Source organism: Xyrauchen texanus, chromosome 31 (genome assembly GCF_025860055.1).
Source record: "Xyrauchen texanus isolate HMW12.3.18 chromosome 31, RBS_HiC_50CHRs, whole genome shotgun sequence".
In the NCBI taxonomy this organism is placed as follows: domain Eukaryota; kingdom Metazoa; phylum Chordata; class Actinopteri; order Cypriniformes; family Catostomidae; genus Xyrauchen; species Xyrauchen texanus.
Genome location: NC_068306.1, coordinates 18,568,651 through 18,595,580, shown reverse-complemented (window position 1 = coordinate 18,595,580; position 26,930 = coordinate 18,568,651). Strand labels below are relative to the sequence as shown.

General features: G+C 40.8%; 1 protein-coding gene across 2 annotated transcripts in view; it reads left to right on the top strand.

Annotated features, from left to right (window-relative positions):
* The first annotated feature begins 482 nt into the window (after window positions 1-482).
* LOC127624688 (solute carrier organic anion transporter family member 2B1-like) overlaps window positions 483-26,930 on the top strand; it is a 59,278-nt gene continuing 32,830 nt past the window's right edge. The window contains exons 1-7 of one of the 2 annotated variants that reach the window (XM_052099522.1): window positions 483-567; window positions 922-1,029; window positions 11,010-11,146; window positions 11,429-11,591; window positions 11,785-12,015; window positions 12,111-12,209; window positions 15,991-16,121. In XM_052099522.1, coding sequence (XP_051955482.1) covers window positions 951-1,029; window positions 11,010-11,146; window positions 11,429-11,591; window positions 11,785-12,015; window positions 12,111-12,209; window positions 15,991-16,121 — 840 coding nt within the window. In that variant the 5' untranslated portion in view covers window positions 483-567; window positions 922-950. Of the gene's footprint in view, window positions 568-921; window positions 1,030-11,009; window positions 11,201-11,428; window positions 11,592-11,784; window positions 12,016-12,110; window positions 12,210-15,990; window positions 16,122-26,930 lie in introns of those variants that run through there. The other variant, XM_052099523.1, reaches the window with a different exon arrangement.

The following is a 26,930-nucleotide window of genomic DNA, read 5'->3' as shown; positions in this document are numbered from 1 at the left end:
CTCGCTTTCATTTATGTGTCTTCCCATGATGTAATTGAGGCAGAGCCGGCCCGACCCAATAAACAAACTAAACATAATGAAACGTCATATTCTAAATTTCTTAAACCTAATTTTGGAACGAGGATGGAGGATTCTAAATTGTGTGGGTGCAGAGAGGATGACGCGCGCTGCGCGCTGCTGGTTACGTTTGTGTTTATAAAATGTACTTTGTCTCCACCTGCTGGTAATACTGTGAAATTAATTTTAAAAGTGCCCTCTATTGCTGACTACTGTAAATCTTGCCAGCGATGTGTAAGGCATAATTTTGTCATCTTGATATACATTAGCAGTATGCCATGAGGTTTAACAGTTATTGATTTTATAGTGAATTTCTTCCTGTTTTTAAAGGAAAAGTCAACAAAACTCACTTTCTTTCTTTTCTTTCTTTTCCCTGCCCTCTTTTTGTTATGTCGACGATTGTGCAATCCTGAAATCCCTCCCAGCTCAGCTAGAGTCATTAAGTTTTACTTGACTTCCAAAAAGTGAACGTAGGTTAGACTTTCTCCAACTCTTCATCCTCACTAAGAAGTAAGTACACTTCTATTAATTCTTGAGTTAAAGATGTCCCATATACAGAGAATTAGAGTAATACAAACATGATGTTAGAAAAGCATGGATTACAGTATCCAAATCTTTTTGATTAAGAAATGGTTTTAATTTTATATACATTAATCAGTGGTAATGAATCATCAACTGTTGCACTCTAATAACAAAAACCTTGCCATCTCAGAGGGTAACTGGAAATATCTATTGCTCGTTTAAAAAAAAGTCCTAAGGTCCTTATTTGTTTTGGTGTGTCAAGGAAAAATATATTTACTCAAGAAAAATTGTTATATTGTAAAAAGTTTATATATTATGTAAATTATAATTTTAATTCTACAGAGCGTGTTGCCATCTTGTGAGAATAAGAAATGACAGCAACTGAACTCCAAGAAAATGCACAAACAGTGAGACCTCGAAGATTAATGTGTCTCTTCAACAATATCAAGTAGATTAAATATAGTATATATATATATACATATATATATATATATATATATATATATATATATATATATATATATGGACACCCTTAACTAAATATCTTGTAGAGGCTAATGTAGATCCAAACATCTTTTTAAGTGATTATTTCTCAGCTCTACACTGTAAACATACTCAAGAGAACTTCATTTAGACTTAGACTTAACAATTGAAATACTGGGCATCTTACTTATAGATGTTTATGTTGGTTAATGTCCTGGTTGAAAGGCACTTCTTTTTATTTTTATCTAAACATCTAACAATTCATCTTTTTTATTTTTTGTAGCATCCCATCATGTAATCAAGGTGGTGTCTAAAAAAAGGTTTTAAATTGGTTTTAAACCAGAGGCGGCGGCAGCCGATTTTGCCGGGGCTTCAGCCCCGAATGTTTTGAGTGTAGCCCCGAATGTATTTTGTAAAGTTGACTGACAAATATGAAACCGGCCAATAGCCTATGTAAACCTCCGAAATCATAAGTTGCCTTATTTCATTGTGCTTTGGCTTTGCACATACTGTATACAGCCTGTAAAAATAGACATAGGCATAATCTAGCCTATAGAATAAGTTCCTTTGCTGTCGGTAGCCAATGGGCGACTCCGTTTCTTCCTCTCTGTTGAATATGCAGCAGGTAGGGGAGGAGCTGACATCAACTTACTTTACTTAGTGGCGAGTTAACAGCAGTTAGCAGGAAAGACAGCAAAAATGAAGCAAATGAGGCTTCTAAAATTTCCGAAAGAAGTCAGTGGGTAAGAATTCGCATTTGATTTTGTCCTTAATGTCTAAAGATCATCATCTGGCTGGCTTTCACCCACAGTAGGCTAAACCTCAAGACGTCTGCTACTGACTATTATTACATGTTGTAACCTCTAGCCTTGTGGTTAGTGCATATGTCTCTCATTCTGGAGATCACGGTTCAAGTCCAGTTTGGAGTAAAATTTTCTTGTTTATCAGGTGTTATTTTCTCTAAGGATAACCAATAAGCATTAGCATAAAATGTATGTATGACTTGTTTTGTGATATTAGTTTGTTGTAAATATACACTTTGAGGGTAGCAAAGATGTGCCAGAATCAGGCATGGAAACTGGTAACAATTAATCAGTCACTTTACTTTAGAGAAAGTTAAAAGTGAAACATTTCTTATCCCAATGATCCTAATGAAAGGATTTTGACAGATGAACATGGAGAATTATATACAATTCGATGCCATGGTGTGTCAATTAACTTAGACTAAAGTCATTCATGTATTGCTCTAACTTAGGATCTTATACATCATTTTGACTATTTATGTCAAAATATTTAAATTATTTATATTAAAAAAATTTTTTACTTCACTTTACTCACTATAATATAACTCTTTTGTGCTGACTTTATTGTAAATGAATGAATTTTGTACATGAAAATTCAAGAATCATGATAGACCTTAGGCCAATCCCACTGATCTGCTCTTCCCAATACATTTTCTTCAATGGTATTGGTCTACACTTTGACATATGTAGCACTTGATGAATTAGTTGTTTGAAGCTGATTTGCAATAAGTTATGTGCTGTATCTGTTCTTTTGCATCACAGATGATTCAGGGAGGAGAGAGGATGTTGAGGATAGTACTAGAGTGGAAGATTTAGGAACTGTAGAAACAGGCCCAGCAAGAGCAGAACTCAAAGAATACCCTCTCACCAGCTTTGAACTACAGAGAAGTGGTTGCTAGTGTGAAAATAAAATTGTCTGGGCTAAGCCCCGGATGTCCTTCAATGCTGGAAACGCCTCTGTTTTAAACTGAACATAATTGAAGAGCTGGGTCAGATAGCATACTTTTTTCTCCCCTGTATAGAAGCCATAACCGTAGAACAGGGAAATATAAATTTGAATTCTGACTTTATTTCTCATCATTACTATACTGTAAAAGCATATATATATATATATATATATATATATATATATATATATATATATACTCCAATACCACAATACTTAGTAAAGCATGAAAATATTCTCTTTTACAATCTATTTCCACTTGTATTTCCACTTGTTTATGAATCAATAACTACTTGTTACACTGCTCTAATTGTTACATTGCAGCATTGTGCATTCAAATATGTTTGTATAATGACTCATAAACTGTATTAACGTTTTTCCAAGCAACCATTTTCCTAGCTGTGCTTTTCCTATCTGTAATTGTGTTTGATGGCAAATTCTTAAGAAACCGTACAACTTTTTTCATATGAAAATGGATGACTTATTCACCAACCAAAGACAGACACTTCCCTTGTGTCCTTCAATCTCCTAATATTTTCTTTCCTTCATCATAAACAAAATGTATATATCAATTATAATCATGGACACATGTTCAGTTTTGCTTTCTAGTATCATACACAACAGGGTTTTTACATTGCTTTCATATTTCTTTTTTTGAGATGACAAATTAGTTAGAAATTGTACAACAATGTATGACTTATACTGTACACCACTCACATACTCTTACCACATGTCCTTGTTGACCTCATTGTATAGCTTCTTCCATATTAAAGGGATAGTTCACCCAAAAATGAAAAATCTCATGATTTACTCACCCTCATGCCATACCAGATGTGTCTGACTTTCTTTCTTCAGCAGAACACAAACAAAGGTTTTTGGAAGAATAATACAGCCCTGTAGGTCCATACAATACAAGTTAATGGGTGCCAAAAAGCACATATAGCCATCATACAAGTAATCTATATGACTTCAGTGTATCAATGAATGTCTTCTGAAGTGAAACGCTAGGTGTGTGTAAGAAAAATATCAATATTTAAAATTGACCAATATTACAATTTTGGCTTCGATTCACTTGATTGTATGGACTTAGGTGCTGCTTATGGCTGTCAATTAATTTGTTGACACCTAGAGCATGTTTTTGCTAGATCTTCAATTTGTTGGTCTAGTCCAGGCCACCAAGCATAGCTTTTGGCCAGGCTTTCATTTTAACCACTCCTAGATATTCTTCATGGAGGGCAGAAAGGACATTGGCTCGTAGCATAGGTGGCACCACCACTCGGGTACCCCACATGATGCATCCTTGTGTTACAGAGAGTTGTTCGCTGTGTTTTGAGTAGTCAGGAAGTTGTGAATCTCCTTTAACTGGCCATCATTTCATGGTCAGGACAAACACTTTGGCCAATATAGGATCTCGACTTGTCTCCCATTGAATTTGAACACTTGTGACTGGTAAGGGTTCCATTTGAGCGATGTGAAACATATCAATGTAAAGGGATCAATGCAAAGGAGGAGATGAGAACTGGCTTGACGATATAAATAATAGTTTTAATGATAAACTTAAAAGACAACATAAACACACACGACGGACATGTCCGTAAACGATTTCTCCCCTCGCGGTCGGCAGCCATCGTCCTCTTTCAGGCGGCTGGGCTCCTCGTCCCCCGGCAGATGGCCGCGGCTGCTCCTTTGGGGTCGACGGTAGTGGCGAGAACTCTACTACGGCGTATCCCTCCTCCTTCCCGGGCTTCGGCACCAGTGTAAAGGGATCAATGCAAAGGAGGAGGCGAGAACCGGCTTGACGATATAAATAATAGTTTTAATGATAAACTTAAAAGACAACATAAACACACACATGACGGACATGTCCGTAAACGATCTCTCTCTCCCGCACGATCCTCTGCAGTCGACCTTTATACCTCAGAGGCTTGATTAGCCTAATACGGTACCGGGTGTGTAGGATCACGACCCAGCCCCGCCCTCCGCCCTGCCACAATCAACATTGTCTTTGTCATCATCTGGGTTTTTCTAAGGAAGACGCGACAGTCCAACTGCGTTGCTGTCGTGCGTTGTGCCTTTGAACTCAATTGAACATAGTCATGCACATCAAGGTATAATGCCCAATGCTGTAATCATGCTGCTGCCATCACTGGAACATCATTACTAGGGCTGACAATAGCCACTAGAGGTTAATGATCATTGATCAATGTGAAATGCTTCCCATACATATACTGATTAAACATCTTCACTACCCACACCAAACTTAAGCCTTCCGATCAATCTGGGCATATTTGCGTTCCTCAGCAGTCAAGGACCAGATGCAAATGCGATTGGCCTCTGATACATCTGTCATTTTGTAAGACAATATGGCACCAATTCCATATGGTGAGGCATTGCAAGTTAGATGCAAAGAGAGACTGGGGTCATAATTTGTTAACACAGTCTCTGATGTGATTATATTTTTTTTAGCTGTTTTGAAAACTTTGTCGCACTTTTTGGGCCACATCCATTTGCTTTTCAGATGTAGCCATGCTTTCAATTGATGTACCACTGTGGAAAGATTTCAAGATGAATGAAGCTGGTTCACATTTTCTGGCCTTGGTGCCTTCAAAACTGCATTGATTTTGTCTGGAGATTTGTGCAGGCTGCCCTTGTCAATTTTGTGTCCACAGTATTATTGGGCCTCATGTATTCAGATACAAGTCATAGGCAGGCCTAACACAGTCTTAAAGCATGACTGAGGCACACAAAAACAAAGTCATAAATCTTGCTGATAAAAACTGTGCCAAAATCAAACAAAGGGAGTACAAAACCGACTACAAATCCCAAGAAGCCTTGCTCACTTTACAACTGTGTGAAATTCCAAAGGATCGAACTCTCAACTCCTATTGGATGAGGCACTCAACAGAACGCACCTCAACTATGATGTCATCAGGAGTAGAAATACCTTGAAAATCATCTGTACCTTTCTTCCAGTGACTTTGCTCGCCGTGCATAGATGCTGCTAATCGCTGCTCTCAGGGGTTGCCTCGTTGCACAAGGAAGTGACGTGCAACTTGAAACTGCGGCCATACAATCTCCATCTTGCTGGATGAGTTGAGATAACATTGTGTTCCACCGAACACTTTAACGGATCCGAAGGAAACTGCAGAGCAATCCTTTTGCCTGCAGAAGTGAAGGATCCCCTTCCCTCTTTAATCAAGTTAACGTCGCTGATTTCTCCGCCAGCCCGCCAAGAATTAGCAGCCATACCGTCCGCCGACAGAGCGAGAAAACGGCCTCCTGTCATCACCCGAGCCTCGAGGAACCGAGTCGGAGTCAAATGACGGATGAAGACACGTTCTACATGCATCCACATGCGATCCAAGTAAGAGGTTAACGTCTGGGCAGAGATAGAATATTTAGGGGTGTTATTCTTGTGGATCAAGTTTATTGTTTGTACAGTTTACGGACCGCAGAGTCTGCTCATTGTTGCTAATAATACTCAAGGTATTAATGTAACATACATCACAAATTAGAGTTTGCTGTGTTTTAATCCAACCACGTTGGACTGTTGTATATTTACACCATCGCGGATGAGACCGGCACACGGTGTTTATATATTAAAGGACCAGAGGTTGCGGGACGGGTTACGAGCCGTTCACCCCGTCTCTAAGTGATAAACTAACAGTTGCCTTCTCTCCCACGATCGCGAAACCAGCTTCAGCGCCACCACTTTATTCTCTCTCTCTCTCTGTTGTACTAACCACACACACACACACACACACACAAGCATGCGCGACCCCTCACAAACATTTGCTAGTAGATAACTTTGTGATAAAGCTCAGCTTTGTCCCCGGGTTATCGTGCAAGCGGAGACATGATGTAATCGGGCAGATGCCATTAACTGGCTTCTCTCCGGCCACATTCACGGCCATAATCTCTGGCCGGAAATCTCACGTGACGTACTCTCCACGAGAGTCACGTCTGCCATTTCGTGCGCGTCACACACACACACACACACACACACACACGTTGTGTTTCCATGTTTTATGGGGACTTTCCATAGACATAATGGTTTTTATACTGTACAAACTTTATATTCTATCCCCTAAACCTAACCCTACCCCTAAACCTAACCCTCACAGAAAACTTTCTGCATTTTTACATTTTCAAAAAACATAATTTAGTATGATTTATAAGCTGTTTTCCTCATGGGGACCGACAAAATGTCCCCACAAGGTCAAAAACTTCGGGTTTTACTATCCTTATGGGGACATTTGGTCCCCACAAAGTGATAAATACACGCTCACACACACACACACACACACACACACACACACACACACACACACACACACACACACACACACACACACACATACATACGTCTTCTCATGTGTTATAGGCTTATTTTGGTTACCATATCTAATCACGTCACTGTTTAGTTTGTAGTTGAATGTCGGAAGTTTATTGACTGCATTGTATTGATTATTAATTGATATTATATTTTCAATAAACTTATATAATTAAAAGTGAAGTGTTTTGGTTTTGTTTTGCAAACACATGTGTCAAAGGCTGGCAGGGGATGCCAGTGCTCGAATTCAACCCTTCGTTTTTCCCTTTTTAATCTTGATGATCTACGGACATCGATTTTCCTAAGAGAACAATCTAGTCTGGTTATTAGTTCCTGATTCCAGGGTGGTGCCCCGTCAACATTAATCCTAATTAATATTTTGATGATTTTGATTATTGACAATTATCTTTGATGATTGTTGAATTTGAAGGATCAATAAGCTAGTGTTAAGTCTAATCAATGTTTAGTTAATTTTAATAATTAATTATTATCTTTGATAATAATTCATATTCTGTTGAATTTGATGATTGTTGATTTAAAGGATTAAAAAAAGCTAACATTGATTCTAATCAATGTTCTATTGATTTTAATAATTGATAGTTATCTATGATAATTATTAATTATTGCTAAAAACCAAACCTGCTCCTAAACTGTGAGCCCTACAGTATTCAATAGAATCTTTGAAAAATTCACTCTTTTGTTTGCTCTCAGTCCATACTCAGCAAGCCTTGAAAGAACAGCATTCAAGTTTGGCAGGTGAGGGTCGTCATCAAAGCCAGTGAATATTATATCATCTAAATAGCACTATGTGCCTGGAATACCTTGCAAAACTTGATCCATGGCTCTTTGCCACACAGATGGAGCTGATAAAACCCAGAAGACAAGTCTATTATAGCAAAAGAGTCCCTTGTGCGTTTTTATCGTCAGGTACTTCTTTGAAGACTCTTCCATCTCCATTTGTAAGTATGCCTGGGCAAGATTGATTTTTGAAAAGCTCTGCCCACCTGGCAGTGACGCAAAAATGTGTACATGGGCATGCCTTGTGAAATTTTGGTTGCACATTACTCTCAGTAGTAAGATTTGCTTTGATGTGTTGCAGTGTTCCATTGCCATCTTGGAAAACTTGTGCAGATTGCGCTAACAAACACTCTAAATTGTCCTGCACAGAACGAAAGGTTCCCTTGGGGGTCATTTGCTGAATGATCCTAAGCGTATCACATCCAAAGAAGGATACTCCAACCTTTTCCAGCACATATTGGTCCACTATGACTATTTATTTTCACATTTTACTCTGAACTTGAGTTTTCCCATTTTCTCACCCATGTACGTCTTGAGCATTACTGAAGTACTTTTCAGTTTGAGTTTGTTGAAGTGGTCCTTGTAATCCTTGCATGATATTATTGACTGCACTGATCCTGTGTCAAATTCCATCTTTAATTTTACTCCTTCAATGATAGGAGTCACCCAGATAATTTTTCTCTTTTTCTCTGTTTGTTTTGCTTTAAACATTTTCTGTATGTGTCCTTTTCTGTGACATTGTCTGCACTATTTCTCTTTAATCCAGCATTCAGCAGGGTCATGTGACTTTTTACCACATCTGAAACATATTGGAATTTTTTGATGTGTTGCAAATTTGTTTATGTGATATTAAGCTGTAGCCTTTCTTTGCCGTTCCAGCACATCTTTTGCAGCTGTTTCCATAGAGACAGCAATTTCTAGTGCTCACGTCAGAGTGAGCTCTCTCTCAGTCAGGAGCCTCTTTTGCGTGCTCTCACGGTGCAGACAGCAGACAAGCTTATCCCTGAGCACGTCAGACAAACTGTCTCCAAATTGGCAGTGCTCTGCGAGCCTCCGGAGCTCAGCTATGTACTCTGATACTGATTCTGTCTTTTGTTGGTTACGCTTCTGGAAGCAAAAGCTTTCCACGAATATCAAGTTCTTTGGATTGAAATGCGTTTGCAGCATGTCCTCAGTTTCTTTAAATTGTTTCTCCGCTGGCATCACTGGTGCAGTTAAGCTGAGCAAGTTCCACATACGTCGCCCAGTCTTTCCCCGTACTGCCAAAAGCATCCATTTGTCCAACACCCAGAAACAGGAGTGTAATGTAACGAATTACAAATACTCACGTTACTGTAATTAACTACTTTTTCCCAAGAATTGTACTTTTTTAAGTAGTTTAAAAATGGTATACTTTTACTTTTACTTTAGTACATTTTAAGTGCTGTAACTGTACATTTAATGGGCTATTTTCCCACCATATGTGTTTGCTACTTCCTGTCATGATTTATTTTTAACTATCAACATGATTGGCTAGCGAGACTCCTGTCAAATCGAATCATACGTAAAAAACTTGAATGGCAGCGGATGTGGAGGATGCCTCAAACACATTTAACACCTGTATAATGTAGCCTGTAAATGAGCTGGGTTTACTTGGGTTTGATATGAGAGAGTAAGACAATGTTATCTATAGGCTGGGTGATAAAACAAACATGATGTTTATCTGGAAAAAAAAGAGACATGTCCGTGATATCGATGATAAACATTTGAGTAATTTTCAGCTCTGTAGGTCAATACAATGCAAGTGAATGGATGCCAAAAATGTGATGCTCCAAAAAGCACATAAGGCAGCATAAAAGTTGTCTAATCCATGTGATTCCAGTGGTTAAATCCATGTCTTCATAAGTGATATGATAAAGTGATATGTGTGGGTGAGAAACAGATCAATATTTAAGTCCATTTTAGAAATTCTCTAGAAATTCTTCTCCCTTAGCAGTAGATGGCGATATGCATGAAGAATGCGAATCACCAAAAACAAAAGAAGAAGAAAGTGAAAGTAAAAGTGGAGATTGACTGAGCAGGGAGGAGAATTTCTAGCTAAAATGGACTTAAATATTTATCTTTTTCTCAACCAACCTATCATATCTCTTCAGAAGACATGGATTTAACCACTGGAGTCACATGGATTAGGCTACTTTTTTGCTGACTAATGTGATTATTGGAGCTTCAAAATTTTGGCACACATTCACTTTCACCGGGTCAGTACGGAATGGCTCAGTTCAGTTTGTGAAAAAGCACCAAACATTTTAAAAATCATGGTGTGTGTCCCTGTCCCGTATTTCTTTCGACTGAAAACCAGGACTACCTATGCCTGATTTGTGAATTAATCACTCTTTTGAGATGATACATATTGTAATAAATTAGTCAACGAGGATAACAAAATTGTCTGTGTCCAAAATCTAAAAAAATTATAATAAATAAATGTGCTGCTGAGATCCCTTCGTTAGGTCAGTCTTTGAAATATCACAAAATCTATTGTATGTGGTTTGCTGGTTGGTTGAAAGAATAAACACGGTGTCTGAATTCGAAAGCTAAGCAGTAGTTAGTTTACAAATGTAAAATATTTTACAACTTGTGACAAAATTTCTAGTATAAAATAAGAATTGTAGTGACTACATTTTTGCCTGGTTTTGTCTAAAGCTCACTTGAATTTGATTGAGATTATTAGACATGAAGTTTTAGTGCATTGGAAGGCTGTCAGAATAAGGTAGCATCAAATGCAAATCTGCCTGTAAAATCATTGACTGACTGGGAAGTGAGACAGCAAGGTAGCAGCCTTTGCTTTCGAATCCAGCCACGGTCATAATTGGCTTGCAACTCAGTCTGAATTATTCTTTAAAACAGCTCACTCACGTGCTGAATCGTTTGGAATGGTTTCTCACTCTGTCCAACAGTAACGGGATACTTTGGAACAGCGTGAAAAAAAGATCACTGAAAGTGGATATTTACATATAATCAACTGAAACAATTGGATGTGTCTAGAAAATGTATACACTGTTTTATCACTTCTCTGTATGTGTGTTTCAGTTCTTTGTACTGTGTCATGGAATGCTACAGCTTGCTCAGTTAATGGTGTCTGGCTATCTAAAGGGGTCCATAACCACTATTGAAAGAAGATATGGATTTTCAAGTCAAAAATCAGGATTGTTGGCAGCTTTCAATGAGGCAAGGATCAAATGCTGATTTCCTTTGAATGATACAAATCTTACAGACCTAAAGGTTTGTTTCTGTTGAAATTTGTCTTGACAATAATTATGAATGGACTTAAGGGAAAACACTCTTATTGGGCTTTGATGTCAAGTTGTTAAATAAAAGTTGTTAAATGGCTCTGACAGCAACAAGTTGAGGCACCAAGTTTTGATATGTTTATTTCAAAATGCAAATGAATGGTTTGGTTACATAGCCTATATCTGACCAATTTTAATCTCTTCTTCTTGGAAAACAAAGGTGGGGAATACAGTTCTGATCGTGTTTGTTAGTTTCTTTGGCAGCCGGGTCCATCGGCCAAGATGTATTGGAATTGGAGCAATGATTGCAAGTGTGGGAGTGTTCCTTATCACATTGCCTCACTTCATTAGTGCAAAGTATGAATATACAGATTCCAATAGCTGTGAGTGTAAATTCTATAACGTCATATGTGCTGAAATGTGTCTAGTGCACTTTGAAGCATATTTATTTTATACATTCGTAAATTATTTTTTAAAGAGAATCTAATTGCAGTTTTATTGCATCATTAAACAAGTAAATGTGTTTAACTGAACCTTTACAGTATATTTTTAATAAATTGTTGATTTGTTCTGTAGATGTCAAAGAGAATAGGTCTGGCAATTGCCAATCAGAGAGCATATTCCAAAGGAAAATGGAAGTGTCTAACCAGACATGTAATAATGAAAAGACTGATGCTTACATAGGAGTGTATCCAATACTTCTTTTTGGCCAGTTACTATTTGGGATTGGGGGAGTCCCCATACAACCTTTTGGGATTTCCTACATTGACGACTACGCAAAAACAAGGAATTCACCCTTCTACTTAGGTTTGTTTAGTAAAATTAACTGGAATCACTGGATTCTGTTTAACATTAATTTTCTTTAATTGGCCGCTTTATTTCACCTCTAACTTTGTCTCCAGGTATACTCTTTGCAGTCACAGTAATAGGGCCAGCATTTGGCTACATGATGGCATCTCTCCTGCTTCATTTGTATGTTGACATTGACAAGATGTCTTTTGGTAAGTCAAATGAGTGTGCCATTATATAAACATTTATTACTTACGACTTATGCATGTAGCCACACAAAGACGGCATAACGAGTTTCTATCAGGATCATTTCGAGCTACTGAATTATTTCAAAGGACAATACAAAACCATAAACTTTTAATTTTAACCCGATAAACCAGTGGGTCTCAACTGGCTTTGCTTCTGCACCCAGATTTTACATTTGGCATCAAAAGACAATGCAGCACAATACCAAAATATGTAATGCATATTTAATGTAATGTAGTATTTTCAATGTAATTTTACTATACTAAGTGTGTTGAGAACCGGTTGAGAACCACAGCTAAAAACACAGCTACTGCATAAACTGCATGGTGAAATGCTAATGTGGCCAAAAATATTGGCACCCTTGGTAAATTTTAGCAAAGAAGGCTGTGAAAAAACTGCGTTGTTTATCCTTTTTGAACCTTTCATTAAAAAAAAAATAAAACAGGGGAAATATATCATTATTAAATAAATATTTTCTCCAAAACACGTTGGCCTCAATTATTGGCACCCCTAGAAATCCTTATGAGTAAAATATATCTGAAGTATATTCCCATTCATATTTAAAAAATTTTAGTGCACCTGGTGACTAGGAACATCAAATTGTTCAGCCATGACTTCCTGTTTCACAGGGGTGTAAATATGAGGTAACTAACAGGCCAAATTCCTTTAATCATCAATCGCAGTCGATTAGACTAAAGAATATAGTTCTGATGTGCGGTAAAAGGTTGTTGAGCTACACAAAATGGGAAGTGGCTATAAGAAAATAGCCAAAGCATTGAAAATGCCCATTTCCACCATCAGGGCAATAATCAACAAGTTCCAATCAACTGGAGATCTTTTCCTTTCAGGAACCTGATAATCAAGTCATGCTTACCTAGGGGCTTGCCATCTACTGCGTCGTGGTCGGCTGCGATAGCAGCTACATACACCTTCAAGGTGGAGAGGGACAGCCTCCCCTCCAGCCTCTCCTGCAGGAATGAAAGCATTGACCGATCGGCTCGGGAAGAACACCAATTCACGAACAAGCGCCACTTTAGGGTGTAAAGTTGCCTGGTGGAGGGAGGTCTGGCTTGGTTGATCGTGTCTACGACTGCAGGTGGTAGATCCAGACGTGGAGGTTCCAGAGGTCTGGGTGCGAGTGCCAGAGGGTGCTCCCTCCCTGAGATAGAAGGTCCTTCCTCAGGGGAATTTTCCAGGGAGGTGCTGTCGCGAGGAGCGTGAGATCCGAGAACCAGGACCGGGTGGGCCAGTAAGGGGCCACTAGGACGACCTGTTCCAGCTGTGTGCTGTAGTAGTTTTTCATGCCAATTTTGTGAAAAATCACTCAGCATCTTTGGGGTTTTGATTTCAGAAGAATAGACTTTATTATCACACAATAAAGCCGAGTTGCCTACGGTGAAACCACAGTACCAACAACAACTGAAGCATCTCTGGTTTGGTTTTAGATAATACATCAGCGTGTCTGTCCCAAGAGGAGCTCCTGTCATGGAGTACCAGAGCGGGCAGTGGCAGTTGTCTTGGGAGGCAAAGAGATCTATCTCTATTCGGCCTTGCCGAATTGGTCCCATATAAGCTGGACCACCTGGCATTGGAGCCTCCACTCTCCACTGGACGAAACCTGCCGCGACAGCACATCGGCTGTCGTGTTGCGGTTGCCAGGGATGTGAGTGGCGCGCAGTGACCTGAGTCGCGGTTGACTCCAAATGAGGAGATGGCGGACGAGTTGTGACATATGACGAGAGCGCATGCCGCCTTGGCGATTTATGTACACTACCGTGGAGGTGCTGGCTGAACGGATCAAGACGTGCTTGCCACGGATTAGTGGGAGAAACCTCCGTAGGGCAAGAGATACAGCCAACAACTCGTTGCACATGGCGCCCTAACCCTGTCAAGAGGCGTCTGTGGTTACCACGACATGTCTGGACACCTGCTGAAAGGGGACTCTGGTCCACAGAAAGCAGAGGTCTGTCCAAGGGGTGATTGTCACATGGAATGTGCTGTGGCGCCATGCCCATCTTGGGGTCTCGAGTGCATAGCCAGTGCTGAAGCGGTCTCATATGCCAGTGCTGAAGCGGTCTCATATGCATCAACCCGAGCGGCGTGGCCGCGGCTGCAGATGCCATATGCCCCTGGAGCCTCTGAAATTGTTTTAGAGGAACCGCTGTGCCAGGCTCGAAGAGAACGAGGCACCTGAGCCCTGACTGAGCTCGCTCATTGGTGAGATGCGCTGTCATTGAGACTGAGTCTAACTCCATGTCAAGAAAAGAGATGCTCTGAACTGGGATGAGCTTGCTCTTTTCCCAATTGACATGAAGCCCTAGATGGCTGAGGTGCCTGAGCACCTAGAGACTGAGGAAGAGGTCCTAGAGAGGCATCTTCGCAACTCGTCAGCGCTGGCCTGCCGGGGCTGAGCAGTCGCGGAGCCGGAGGAAAGGGAACACTCCCTGACACAGGGAGTGAGGAAATTGCTGTTTAATTGAGAATGTGGTACCGCAGCCCAAAGGCGGTGCAGCAAATGAAAGTAATGAAAACAAGGATTCTCCTCCCGGCCCTCCACCAGGGGACGGAGTGGTCTTGGTACCAGCTCTGAAGTGAACAGCTGACTGCCTGGGTCGTCCGTCTCAGGAGCGCTTCGGAGCTTTCCTGGTCCTGGAAAGGGTCCTGGAGACGGGGTGCATACGCCGCCTGCAAGGTGCTCGATGTTGGGGCTGAGAACTGGGCCCAGGTTGAGGCGGAGCTGCCTGTTGTTTTGTCACCGGAGGACACCCTCGGCGAGCAGACGGGGCGTGGGGCGCGCTGGTTGTGCGGTGTCACGGCATGATCTGAGAAATCTCCTCTGTCTGCTTCTTGACTGCTGGGAACTGCTGGCCGAAGTCATCGATGGTGTCACCGAAGAGGCCGAGCTGGGAGACGGGGGCGTTGGCAAATCGTGACTTATTAATGTCACGCATCTCGACCATGTTCAGCCAGAGGTGGCACTCCTGGACCACGAGGGTGGCCATCGCCTGCCCGAGTGCCTAAGTAGTGACCTTCGTGGCTCTGAAAGCAAGGCCGGTGGCAGAGCACAGTTCCTGCAGCACGTCGGGGTCGGGATTACCCAGGTGCAAAGCTTTAAGTGCCTTGGCTTGATGGACCTGCATGAGAACCATGACATGCAGGGCAGAGGCGGCCTGTCCGGTGGCGCTGTAAGCATTGGAGGTCAATGTTGACATCATCCTACAGGCTCTGGAGGAGAGTACCGGGCGGTCCCACAAGGTGGCGGCGTTCTCGGGTCATAGGTGTATCGCAACCGCCCTATCCACCTGGGGGACTTCCGTGTGCCCGTGTAACGCCCCGCCCCGCCATCCAGGGTAGTGAGAGGGGTCGGCTACATGCAGTAAAAGGTGCCCTCCAGGACCGTGTCAGCTTGTCATGCATTTCCGGGAAGAATGGTACCGGTGGGGGGTGGGGGGGGGCATGGCTGTGAGCAGCGCCCGGAGCCGAGGTACCAGTCGTCAAGACGCGAAGGCTGTGGGGAGGACAGAGGGTTCCAGTCCAAACCCACGCTCATGGCAGCCCGGGCAAGCATGTCGGCCATCTGTGCATCCGCCTCAGTCTGGGCGGTCTGTTCCCTGGGTTGACATGTTTCAACATGTTTAGCTATGTTACTATGCTCCAATATTTCACATATCAACAACTTTGGCTTTATTTCTGTTGAATTTGTGTAATCTATTATAAATGTTATTACCTGTTATTTCCATTTTTCAGATAAAATAATTTTGAAACATGATGACCCCAGATGGGTTGGAGCTTGGTGGTTGGGATTCATTGTGGCTGGCACACTCCTAATCCTGACGTCTTTGCCATACCTGTTTTTCCCCAGAAAGATGTTCAGAGAGGTACATCACAAATCTCACCTCTGGCCTCTGACTCTGAAAATGGTGTTGACAGCCAAATTATACATTTTGACTAATAAAACTTATAACTAGTGATGGATAAAATAAAGATTTCCCTATGCAATGTGATCTTCATTTGAACGGTCCTAATATTAATACTTAAACCCCAAGATTGATGCAAGTAAATCATTCACATATGCAGGGCTCCAGTTGAGGGGGTATGCGAGGGGATGCCTTCCCCCCTTGTAGCAAAAAATATCTATAGCCATCCCCCTTGTAAAACCAATATCCTCTCTTACCATCCCCTTTAGATCAATTGCATCGTGTATTACTTAGAACTAATCTTGAAAGTAATTTGTTTTTATTCTTTACATTCAAGTAATATTCAGCTGGTCTTATTGTCTCAACATGGTTGTGCTCATGAATGTGTGCCCAGAACCATATGTAGAATAACACAGATTTTTCTCTGCTTAAAATCTGATGTCAGTCTTCATCTCATTTTAAATGTATTTTCTAAAAAATAGTGTTCAACTATTGCTATTTCTTTTTGTTTAAAAGTTTATCAATGTTATAAAGAAAGTTTTTGGACCAACATCAGAAGATTTCCAAAGAAGAAAACCGAAGTCGCAATAGCCAGGTTAAAAAAACAAAAACCTATTGCTCCATTAAATTACAAGAATCGTCTAGGTCACTAGTGTAATCCCCATTACCTGATGGAGGGAACGAAATGTTGTGTCGATTGTAGTGACACAAGGGGCTTCTTTTGGGAGCCTCGGATACCTCTGAAGGAAGAATCTCCGAAGAATCTGACTGAACAGAGGCACATCCCGCCTTTAAACCTGTATGTCTGGGGGCGGGACATGCAAATTCTGTTCGCCAATTTGGCACAGGCCTTTTTCATATTCAGAATTTTCAGAGGCTCCCAAAAAAAGCCCCTTGTGTCACTACAATCGACACAACGTCAAGTGAGTGACAGAAGGAGAACTAGTATTGTTACTGAAGCAATCTGTTGAAAAAAAATATGGACAAAGGAGCTTGTCAGAGCCTGTTCTTCTTGCTCAACTTCATGAAACATCATTCTAACCTCCCATGATGTGAATGTGTGTTCATGATTAATATGCTTGCATGCTGGACTAAATGTTTGCATTCTGAAATCTCTAATATGAGCATGTTCGAATGTAGGTTGCAAAATCTCAAAATTAATGTGGGTCAAAAAGGGACTTATTTTGTGAAGTTAAAAGTAAAGACATCACACCTCATATTTATTTATAAAAAAAAACTATATTGTCCATGTGCCAACATTTACTTAGAGACTTCACAACATAGACTTACAGTAAATGGAAGGAGGAAAATCTAAGGTGTATCTTGAAGTTTATCTAAGGAAATGTTTATAGAGAATTGGGGATGGGCTTTATAACTTTAACTTTTTAACTTTACCAATAAGCAACCTACCAACCAACACCCTAGCAACTACCTTGCAATCTCCTGTCAACCACTCACAACAACTTAGCATCGTGCCACAACTACTGCACAGACAAACTCCTATCACATTTTGTTTTTAGAAAATCAAAAATAGAGTTGTCACTAAAAAGATCATTAATGCTCTTAAAATTCCAAAAATACCTTATTAGGGCCCAAGCACAAAGTGCGTAGGACCCTATTGTTTTCGTTAGGATTATTAGGGCCCAAGCACAAAGTGCGTAGGACCCTATTGTTTTCGTTAGGATTATTATTATTAGGGCCCAAGCACAAAGTGCGTAGGACCCTATTGTTTTCAAGTAGGATTATTATTATTATTATTATTATTATTATTATTAGGGCCCAAGCACAAAGTGCGTAGGACCCCTATTGTTTTCGTTAGGATTATTAGGGCCCAAGCACAAAGTGCGTAGGACCCTATTGTTTTCAAGTAGGATTATTATTATTATTATTATTATTTTTTTACGACTATTGGGGCACTTTTGGGGCTCTTAACGTGCTCAAAAACTCTTGAAACTTTGCACACGGGTCAGAACCCGTGGCTGTCAGGGCCGGGCTGAAGCTGGTACCGGGCGTGGCAGGGGTTCGACAGCCTCCTGGAACAGGGTCCGAAAACTTGGTCTATAACTCAAACACGCTTGCATGTAATAATATGAAACTCGATGCACGTATAGATCTCATCGTTTCATATATCCTTCATACTTTTACTTTTTACCCCAGACCAACAGGAAACCGTCTATTTAGGGTTGTTTGAAAACGCACGCAATGGAATTTGGAATACTCCTCCCAGAGAATTCCACCAATCGCCACCAAACTCGGTCAGCATGATGTCAAGACATTGAGCATGAAAAATTGCCGGCAGATTTTTGATATCTCTAACGGTTTGGCCGTGGCGAGGAAACTAAATGATGGCGCAAAAGAGAAACAGGAAGTGTGTTATAACTTCTGCATACATTAATTGATCTCCATGAAACCGCAGCAGCGTGATCGCTGGAAGAAGCCGATCGCATGGATGTGACTATTGTCAGTCAAAGTTATAGCGCCACCAACTGGCAGAAGGAAGTGTGTCACTTTTAAAATGCTTTGAAATCACCCACTTATTTTTACCCGATTTACTTAAAACTTTAGGCGTATAATGTAAACACACGGCAGATGTAGACATGTGAAAGGATTATTGATATCTTCGATACTGTCGCCGCGGCAACGCTTCAAACTCGAATATTCTTTTTTGATGCTATTGAGACTCTTAGCATACTTGAAATTGCATGAAACTCGACAGACACATCACATTTATTAGCCAGTACACATGTGCAAAGTTTCAGAAACGGGCGTGGTGCAGGGGCTCAGTAGCGCCACCTTTTGACAAAAGTGGGGGTTGCTTTACACTTTGACCCACAGTCACAAAACTCAGGAATTATATTGTTCTCATCGAGCCGGACAACTTTCTAATTTACAGTCATTAGCTCAGACCAACAGAAAGTCAGATATTGTGGTTTGAATGTGGATGTTTTGGAGAATTTTCTCTCCTCTCTCACTGACCCTACGTCTCTCTGTGTCTGGGGGAGGGTGCTGATTTTGCTGAGGAGTGAAAATGCTTTTATTTTTGTTTTTCAAGGTTTTGGGGCCCTTAACGTGCTCGAAAACTCTTGAAACTTTGCACACGGGTCGGAACCCGCGGCCATCAGGGTCGGACCGAAGATGGTACCCGAGCGTGGCAGGGGGCTCGACAGCGCCCCTGGAATGGGATTCGAACACTTGTCCATATATCAAACATGCTTGCATGTAATGATATGAAACTCGGTACACTTGTAGGTCTCGTCGGGCCGAACAACTTTCGTGCTCTAAGTTTTACGCCAGCCCAACAGGAAGTCGGCTATTATGGGTTGTTTGGAAACACGTGCTCTGGAATTATATATATTCCTCCTAGAGAATGAATCCAATCGCCACCAAACTCGGTCGGCATGAAGTCAAGACATTGAGGATGCTACATTCGGACGGATTTTTGATATCTCGAACGGTTTGGCCGTGGCGAGGAAATTGATTTATGACTAAAAATGGACACATGAAGTGTGTTATAACTTAGTTAGTTCTATCTACAGTTACAAAACTCGGCATGTATATTGTTCTCGTCGAGCCGAACAACTTTCTAATTTACAGTCATTAGGTCCGACCAACAGAAAGTCAGATATTGTGGTTTGAATGTGGATTTCTTAAAATTTTTCTCTTTCTGAGTGACCCCTCCTCCTCCCTTTCTGTGTTTTTTCTCTCAGTGTCTCTCTGTCTGACAGACAGAATGGGCCTGCCAAATTTTTTTTGTGTGTGTGTGTGTGTGGGGAGGGGAGGGGGGGGGGTTCTCTGTTGGGTTTAGATTTGCTTTTTGATTGTTTGATTGTTTTTCAAGGTTTCTGGGACTTTTGGGGCGCTTAACATGCTCGAAAACTCTTGAAACTTTGCACACAGGTCAGAACCCGCGGCCATCAGGGCCGGGCTGAATCTGGTACCCGGGCGTGGCAGGGGGCTCGACAACGACACCTGGAATGGGATTCAAACACTTGTCCATATATCAAACATGCTTGCATGTAATAATATGAAACTCGGAACACTTCTAGATCTCGTCGGGCCGAACAACTTTCTAATTTACAGTCATTAGCTCAGACCAACAGAAAGTCAGATATTTTGGTTTGAATGTGGAACACATTTCAAATTAACTTTGAAGCTCCAAAAGCACATCAAAAGTAACATAAAAGAAGGGAGTGTGTTATAACTTCTGCATACATTAACTGATCTCGATGAAACTTCAGCAGTGTGTTTGTGGGAAGAGGCCGGTCGCATGGATGTGACTACTGTGAGTCAAAGTTATAGCGCCACCAACTGGCAGAAGGAAGTGTGTCACTTTCAAAATGCTTTGAAATCACCCTCTTATGTCTCAAGTGAACAAACAGACCAACAGAAAATCAGATATTTTGGTTTGAATGTGGAACACATTTCAAATTAACTTTGAAGCTCCAAAAAGCACATCAAAAGTAACATAAAAGAAGGGAGTGTGTTATAACTTCTGCATACATTAACTGATCTCGATGAAACTTCAGCAGTGTGTTTGTGGAAGAGGCCGGTCGCATGGATGTGACTACTGTGAGTCAAAGTTATAGCGCCACCAACTGGCAGAAGGAAGTGTGTCACTTTCAAAATGCTTTGAAATCACCCTCTTATGTCTCAAGTGAACAAACAGACCAACAGAAAATCAGATATTTTGGTTTGAATGTGGAACACATTGCAAATGAACTTTGAAGCTCCAAAAAGCACATAAAGGCAGCATAAAAGCAAGGAAGTGTGTTATAACTTCTGCATACATTAACTGATCTCGATGAAACTTCAGCAGTGTGTCACATGGATGTGACTATTGTGAGACAAAGTTATAGCGCCACCAACTGGCAGAAGGGAGTGTGTCACTTTCAAAATGCTTTTAAATCACCCTCTTATGTCTCAAGTGAACAAACAGACCAACAGAAAGTCAGATATTTTGGTTTGAATGTGGAACACGTTGCAAATGAACTTTGAAGCTCCAAAAAGCACATAAAGGCAGCATAAAAGCAAGGAAGTGTGTTATAACTTCTGCATACATTAACTGATCTCGATGAAACTTCAGCAGTGCGTAAATTATAATTACATTAATAAACCTGAACAGAGACCTCCGGATAAATACTGGCCTTCTGGATTAACACGTTTAAGTACTGCAAAAGATATTGACCTATGACATCAAAAATTATTCTACATTTGAATTACCTCATAGATGTGACTATTGTGGTTCACGGTCCTAGGCACTGTCCCTGTCTCAAATGGCACACTTCATATGAATTTTCAGTCTTGTGTACTTATTTCGTGTGTCCATTAACTCCATGAGACCGTAGGGTGTCTCATTTTTCATTTTAGGTATCGGAAGGGTGCTCACGCATACTTTGTGGTTGATATGTGCCCTCCATGCGAACTTTTGCAGAGCCCACGCTGATGCGAGCTCTACAGCACACATCTTCTCGACGGTCAAAGCGAGGTTACGTTATTGCCCATCGTGCACAGCGACCCCAAAGGCACGGGGGTGGCGGTGCCACCGGCTTGGGCCCGCCATCGCTGCACGCAGCTATATTTAGGGCCCAAGCACAAAGTGCGTAGGACCCTATTGTTTTCGTTAGGATTATTATTAGGGCCCAAGCACAAAGTGCGTAGGACCCTATTGTTTTCGTTAGGATTATTATTATTATTATTAGGGCCCAAGCACAAAGTGCGTAGGACCCTATTGTTTTCGTTAGGATTATTATTATTATTATTATTATTATTATTATTATTATTATTTTTTATTTTTTTTACGACTTACGGGGCACTTTTGGGGCTCTTAACATGCTCAAAAACTCTTGAAACTTTGCACACGGGTCAGAACCTGCGGTCATTAGGGCCGGCCTGAAGCTGGTACCGGGCGTGGCAGGGGCTCGACAGCGCCCCTGGAACAGGGGCCGAAAACTTGGTCTATAACTCAAACACGCTTGCATGTAATAATATGAAACTCGGTACACATATAGATCTCATCATTTCATATATCCTTCATACTTTCACTTTTTACCCCAGACCAACAGGAAACCGTCTATTTAGGGTTGTTTGAAAAACGCACGCAATGGAATTTGGAATACTCCTCCCAGAGAACTCCACCAATCGCCACCAAACTCGGTCAGCATGATGTCAAGACATTGACCATGAAAAATTGCCGGCAGATTATTGATATCTCCAACGGTTTGGCCGTGGCAAGGAAACGAAATGATGGCGAGAAACGAGAAACAGTCAGAGTGTTATAACTTCTACATACATTAATTGATCTCGATGAAACTTCAGCGGTGTGTTCGCTGTAAGAGGCCGATCGCATGGATGTGACTATTGTGAGTCAAAGTTATAGCGCCACCAACTGGCAGAAGGAAGTGTGTCACTTTCAAAATGCTTTAAAATCACCCACTTATTGTTACACGATTTACTTCAAACTTTAGGTGTATAATGTAAACACACGGCAGATGTAGACGTGTGAAAGAATTATTGATATCTTAAATACTGCTGTCGCGGCAGCTCTTCAAACTTGAATTTTCTTTTTGATGCCTGGTGCAGGGGCTCAGTAGCGCCACCTTCAGACAAAAGTGGGGTATTGGTTTCATACTTTGACCTACAGTCAGATATTTTGGTTTGAATGTGGAACACATTGCACAAGAACTTTGAAGCTCAAAAAGCACATAAATGAAGCTTAAACAGCAAGGAAGTGTGTTATAACTTCTGCATACATTACTTGATCTCGATGAAACTTAAGCAGTTTCTTCACTTGAAGAGGCCGGTCGCGTGGATGTGACTATTGTGAGTCAAAGTTATAGCGCCACCAACTGGCAGAAGGAAGTGTGTCACTTTCAAAATGCTTTGAATTCACCCCTTATGTCTCAATTGAACAAACAGTTGATAAAGAAATCGGTATCAATATATTGAATTATGAATTATTTCACTGATCAACTGTGATGTCCGGTTAAGATGAAAATAAACTATTACTCTGTCTAAGCGATTATCTTTCTGAAACACGTCACAAAAACTTACAGAAACGGATAACACAAACATGACGTTGGAAATATACACTTATCAGTATAGTTATATTAAACTTGTCTATTTCAGTTATAAAGCTGTCTCATATGTAATTTCTCCTTTAATTCTATAATATAACCACTAGATGGAGGTCTAAGCACATTTTCTGTATTCTCGTTGTTTTAACGTAAGAAGAACACTTGTACGTGTTGACTGTTGAGAACGGTGTTTGGAGATTTTAAAAGACGCGGACCAGACGGAAAAACAAGACATACTGCATCATTGCGTTCAATATTTTAACGAGGGCCACTCGTACGCTGTACACGGTGTAAGCATCAGCTTGAGGACTCTTCAAAATGTATATAGGTCTCAGTTCTGGATGGAGTTATTTGCAGACCTTAGAGATGCTGGATACTTCAACGGGAGTCGTGAGCGTCATTGCTTTGGTGATACAATAAAAAATACTCTACAAAAAAAAAAAAAAAAAAAAAAAACAGGGTTTCCACGGGTCTTAAAAGTCTTAAAAAGTCTAAAATTTCAAAATCACAATTTAAGGCCTTAAAAAGTCTTAAATTTGCTGAAGTATTGTGTTCTAGGTCTTAAATAATTTTTAACAGGTCTTAATTTTCCTACGTCCATGTAAATCTCATTTAAATGCTCCTCGCAGCTTTGGAATGTTTCTTTTTTTACTTCCGTGGTGTTGTAGTTTCTTATTTCGCTAGTCCAAATATAATTCGCTGTATTATGACTACAAAATAGACCAACATGCAACAGCCAGCTTTGAGCTTTCGTGTTATTGGCGCGAGTCTCTCGGATACAACAGAAAGACGTTAAACGGATTTTATTCAGCTATGAGGAAGTGCAAGTTTAGCGATACTTGGCTTGAAAAATCTGAATTTCGTGCTTGGTTAAAGCCAGTTGCAAATAACGCATTTGAAGCCTACTGCTTATGCAAGAAAGCTATTAAATTGGGAATGTTGGGTGTACGGGCGCTGGAGTCTCATTCAAAAGTGAAAAATATCTAACTGCTGTCAAGGGTCTCCAGCAAACTACAGCCATCAGCCATTACGCGCTTTGGAATAGCGGATGATGACTAATTTCCAAAATCACGGGACCGTTCGTGCTGATGTTCGACGAAAGTCTTCATCGCACCACCAAAACGAAACAGCTGGACCTGCACGTACGTTTTTCGTCTGCTGCTGAATGGGTCGAGACTGCAATAAATAAAAATAAAAAGGAATAGGCTACAATGAATGATCTATGGCAGGGCTAGTATAATGGTGGACCCCAGATCATCTTTATCTGACCCTCCAACAGTTTTTTTATTTTTAAAAACCCTCACAATCTGATATCAAAGTGCCCTCTCAGCAAAGGTTTAGCGCGTTCATAGGCAACCGCATTCATCGGTGAGTTTAACAACGCTCATTGTGGCGTACAACACCATTCATCGGTGAGTTTAACAACGCTCAACTGCAGGTAAAGCAGCACTCAGAGGTGAGTTCAACCAAAACAACGCTAAACTGCATGTGGCTAATGTTTACACTCAGGGTACATTACGGCATGTTTTCCATAACGTTACGACGTTCTCAATATAATTCATAATCACACGTTTATAATGAACAACGCGTTATGGTTATTGTGTTATTAAAAACTGTGTACGCAGGTGTTACAGTTAACATGGTAACACTAAGTTACACCTGGTTTACTTGTATGTTACTGATTAAGAAGTAATGTAAAAAAAACAGTTATAACTGCATGAAGATGAATGGTAACACAATACTGGCAAAATACTGTTTACATCTTGCAAATGCATATGATTCAAGACTACAATTCCCCCAGAACGGAGGGAGGGGCGGGTGACCAAACCTCATTATCATTTAAAGTCATATGCACTGAAACGGCGTGCTGAAAACGGAGCTGTTTTTGAGCAGTTAAAATTTGTGTTTTCTTAAAACACTAATGAGAATTTTTAATAAAAGTATATTACAAAGTTTTCATTTAGACCCTAAAGATTCATATTAACTTGTACAAAAATGGCATTATATGACCCCTTTAAGGTTACAAATACACACACACACACACACTCCATCATTGCAATCTTGACATTGCAGCCTGTTCATTATAGCCGCAATAAAATATAATAATAAAATAGTAAACCTACCATATAAAAATTACTCTGTTTAAATAGTCAGTAGTACAATTCAGTATCATTCACAGTAAGCACCGCTCCACTGTGATGTTTCCAAGCATATTTTTGCGCATGTAAAGAGGATGATTTTCTACGTCGGTATTGGAGCGTGAGTAAAGTACAAAGCCTATAATAACTGGCAGAAGGCAGTAAGAGAAACAGGAAGTCTGTTATAACTTCTGCATACATTAATTGATCTCGACGAAACTTCAGCAGTGTGTTCGCTGTAAGAGGCCGATCGCATGGATGTTGCTATTGTGAGTCAGTTATAGCGCCACCAACTGGCAGAAGGAAGTGTGTCACTTTCAAAATGCTTTTAAATCACCCCCTTATGTCTCAAGTGAACAAACAGACCAACAGAAAGTCAGATATTTTGGTTTGAATGTGGATTTCTTGGAATTTGCACACATCTTCTCGACGGTCGAAGCGAGCTTACGTTATTGCCCGTCGTGCGTGGCGACCCTAAAGGCCCAGGGTGGCGGTGCCACCGGCTTGGGCCCGTCATCGCTGCTTCGCAGCTTTAATTATTATTATTATTATTATTATTATTTTTTTACGACTTACGGGGCACTTTTGGGGCTCTTAACATGCTCAAAAACTCTTGAAACTTTGCACACGGGTCAGAACCTGCGGTCATTAGGGCCGGCCTGAAGCTGGTACCCGGGCGTGGCAGGGGGCTCGACAGCGCCCCTGGAACAGGGGCCGAAAACTTGGTCTATAACTCAAACACGCTTGCATGTAATAATATGAAACTCGGTACACATATAGATCTCATCATTTCATATATCCTTCATACTTTCACTTTTTACCCCAGACCAACAGGAAACCGTCTATTTAGGGTTGTTTGAAAACGCACGCAATGGAATTTGGAATACTCCTCCCAGAGAACTCCACCAATCGCCACCAAACTCGGTCAGCATGATGTCAAGACATTGACCATGAAAAATTGCCGGCAGATTATTGATATCTCCAACGGTTTGGCCGTGGCAAGGAAACGAAATGATGGCGAGAAACGAGAAACAGTCAGAGTGTTATAACTTCTACATACATTAATTGATCTCGATGAAACTTCAGCGGTGTGTTCAGCTGTAAGAGGCCGATCGCATGGATGTGACTATTGTGAGTCAAAGTTATAGCGCCACCAACTGGCAGAAGGAAGTGTGTCACTTTCAAAATGCTTTAAAATCACCCACTTATTGTTACACGATTTACTTCAAACTTTAGGTGTATAATGTAAACACACGGCAGATGTAGACGTGTGAAAGAATTATTGATATCTTAAATACTGCTGTCGCGGCAGCTCTTCAAACTTGAATTTTCTTTTTGATGCCTGGTGCAGGGGCTCAGTAGCGCCACCTTCAGACAAAAGTGGGGTATTGGTTTCATACTTTGACCTACAGTCAGATATTTTGGTTTGAATGTGGAACACATTGCACAAGAACTTTGAAGCTCAAAAAGCACATAAATGAAGCTTAAACAGCAAGGAAGTGTGTTATAACTTCTGCATACATTACTTGATCTCGATGAAACTTAAGCAGTTTCTTCAC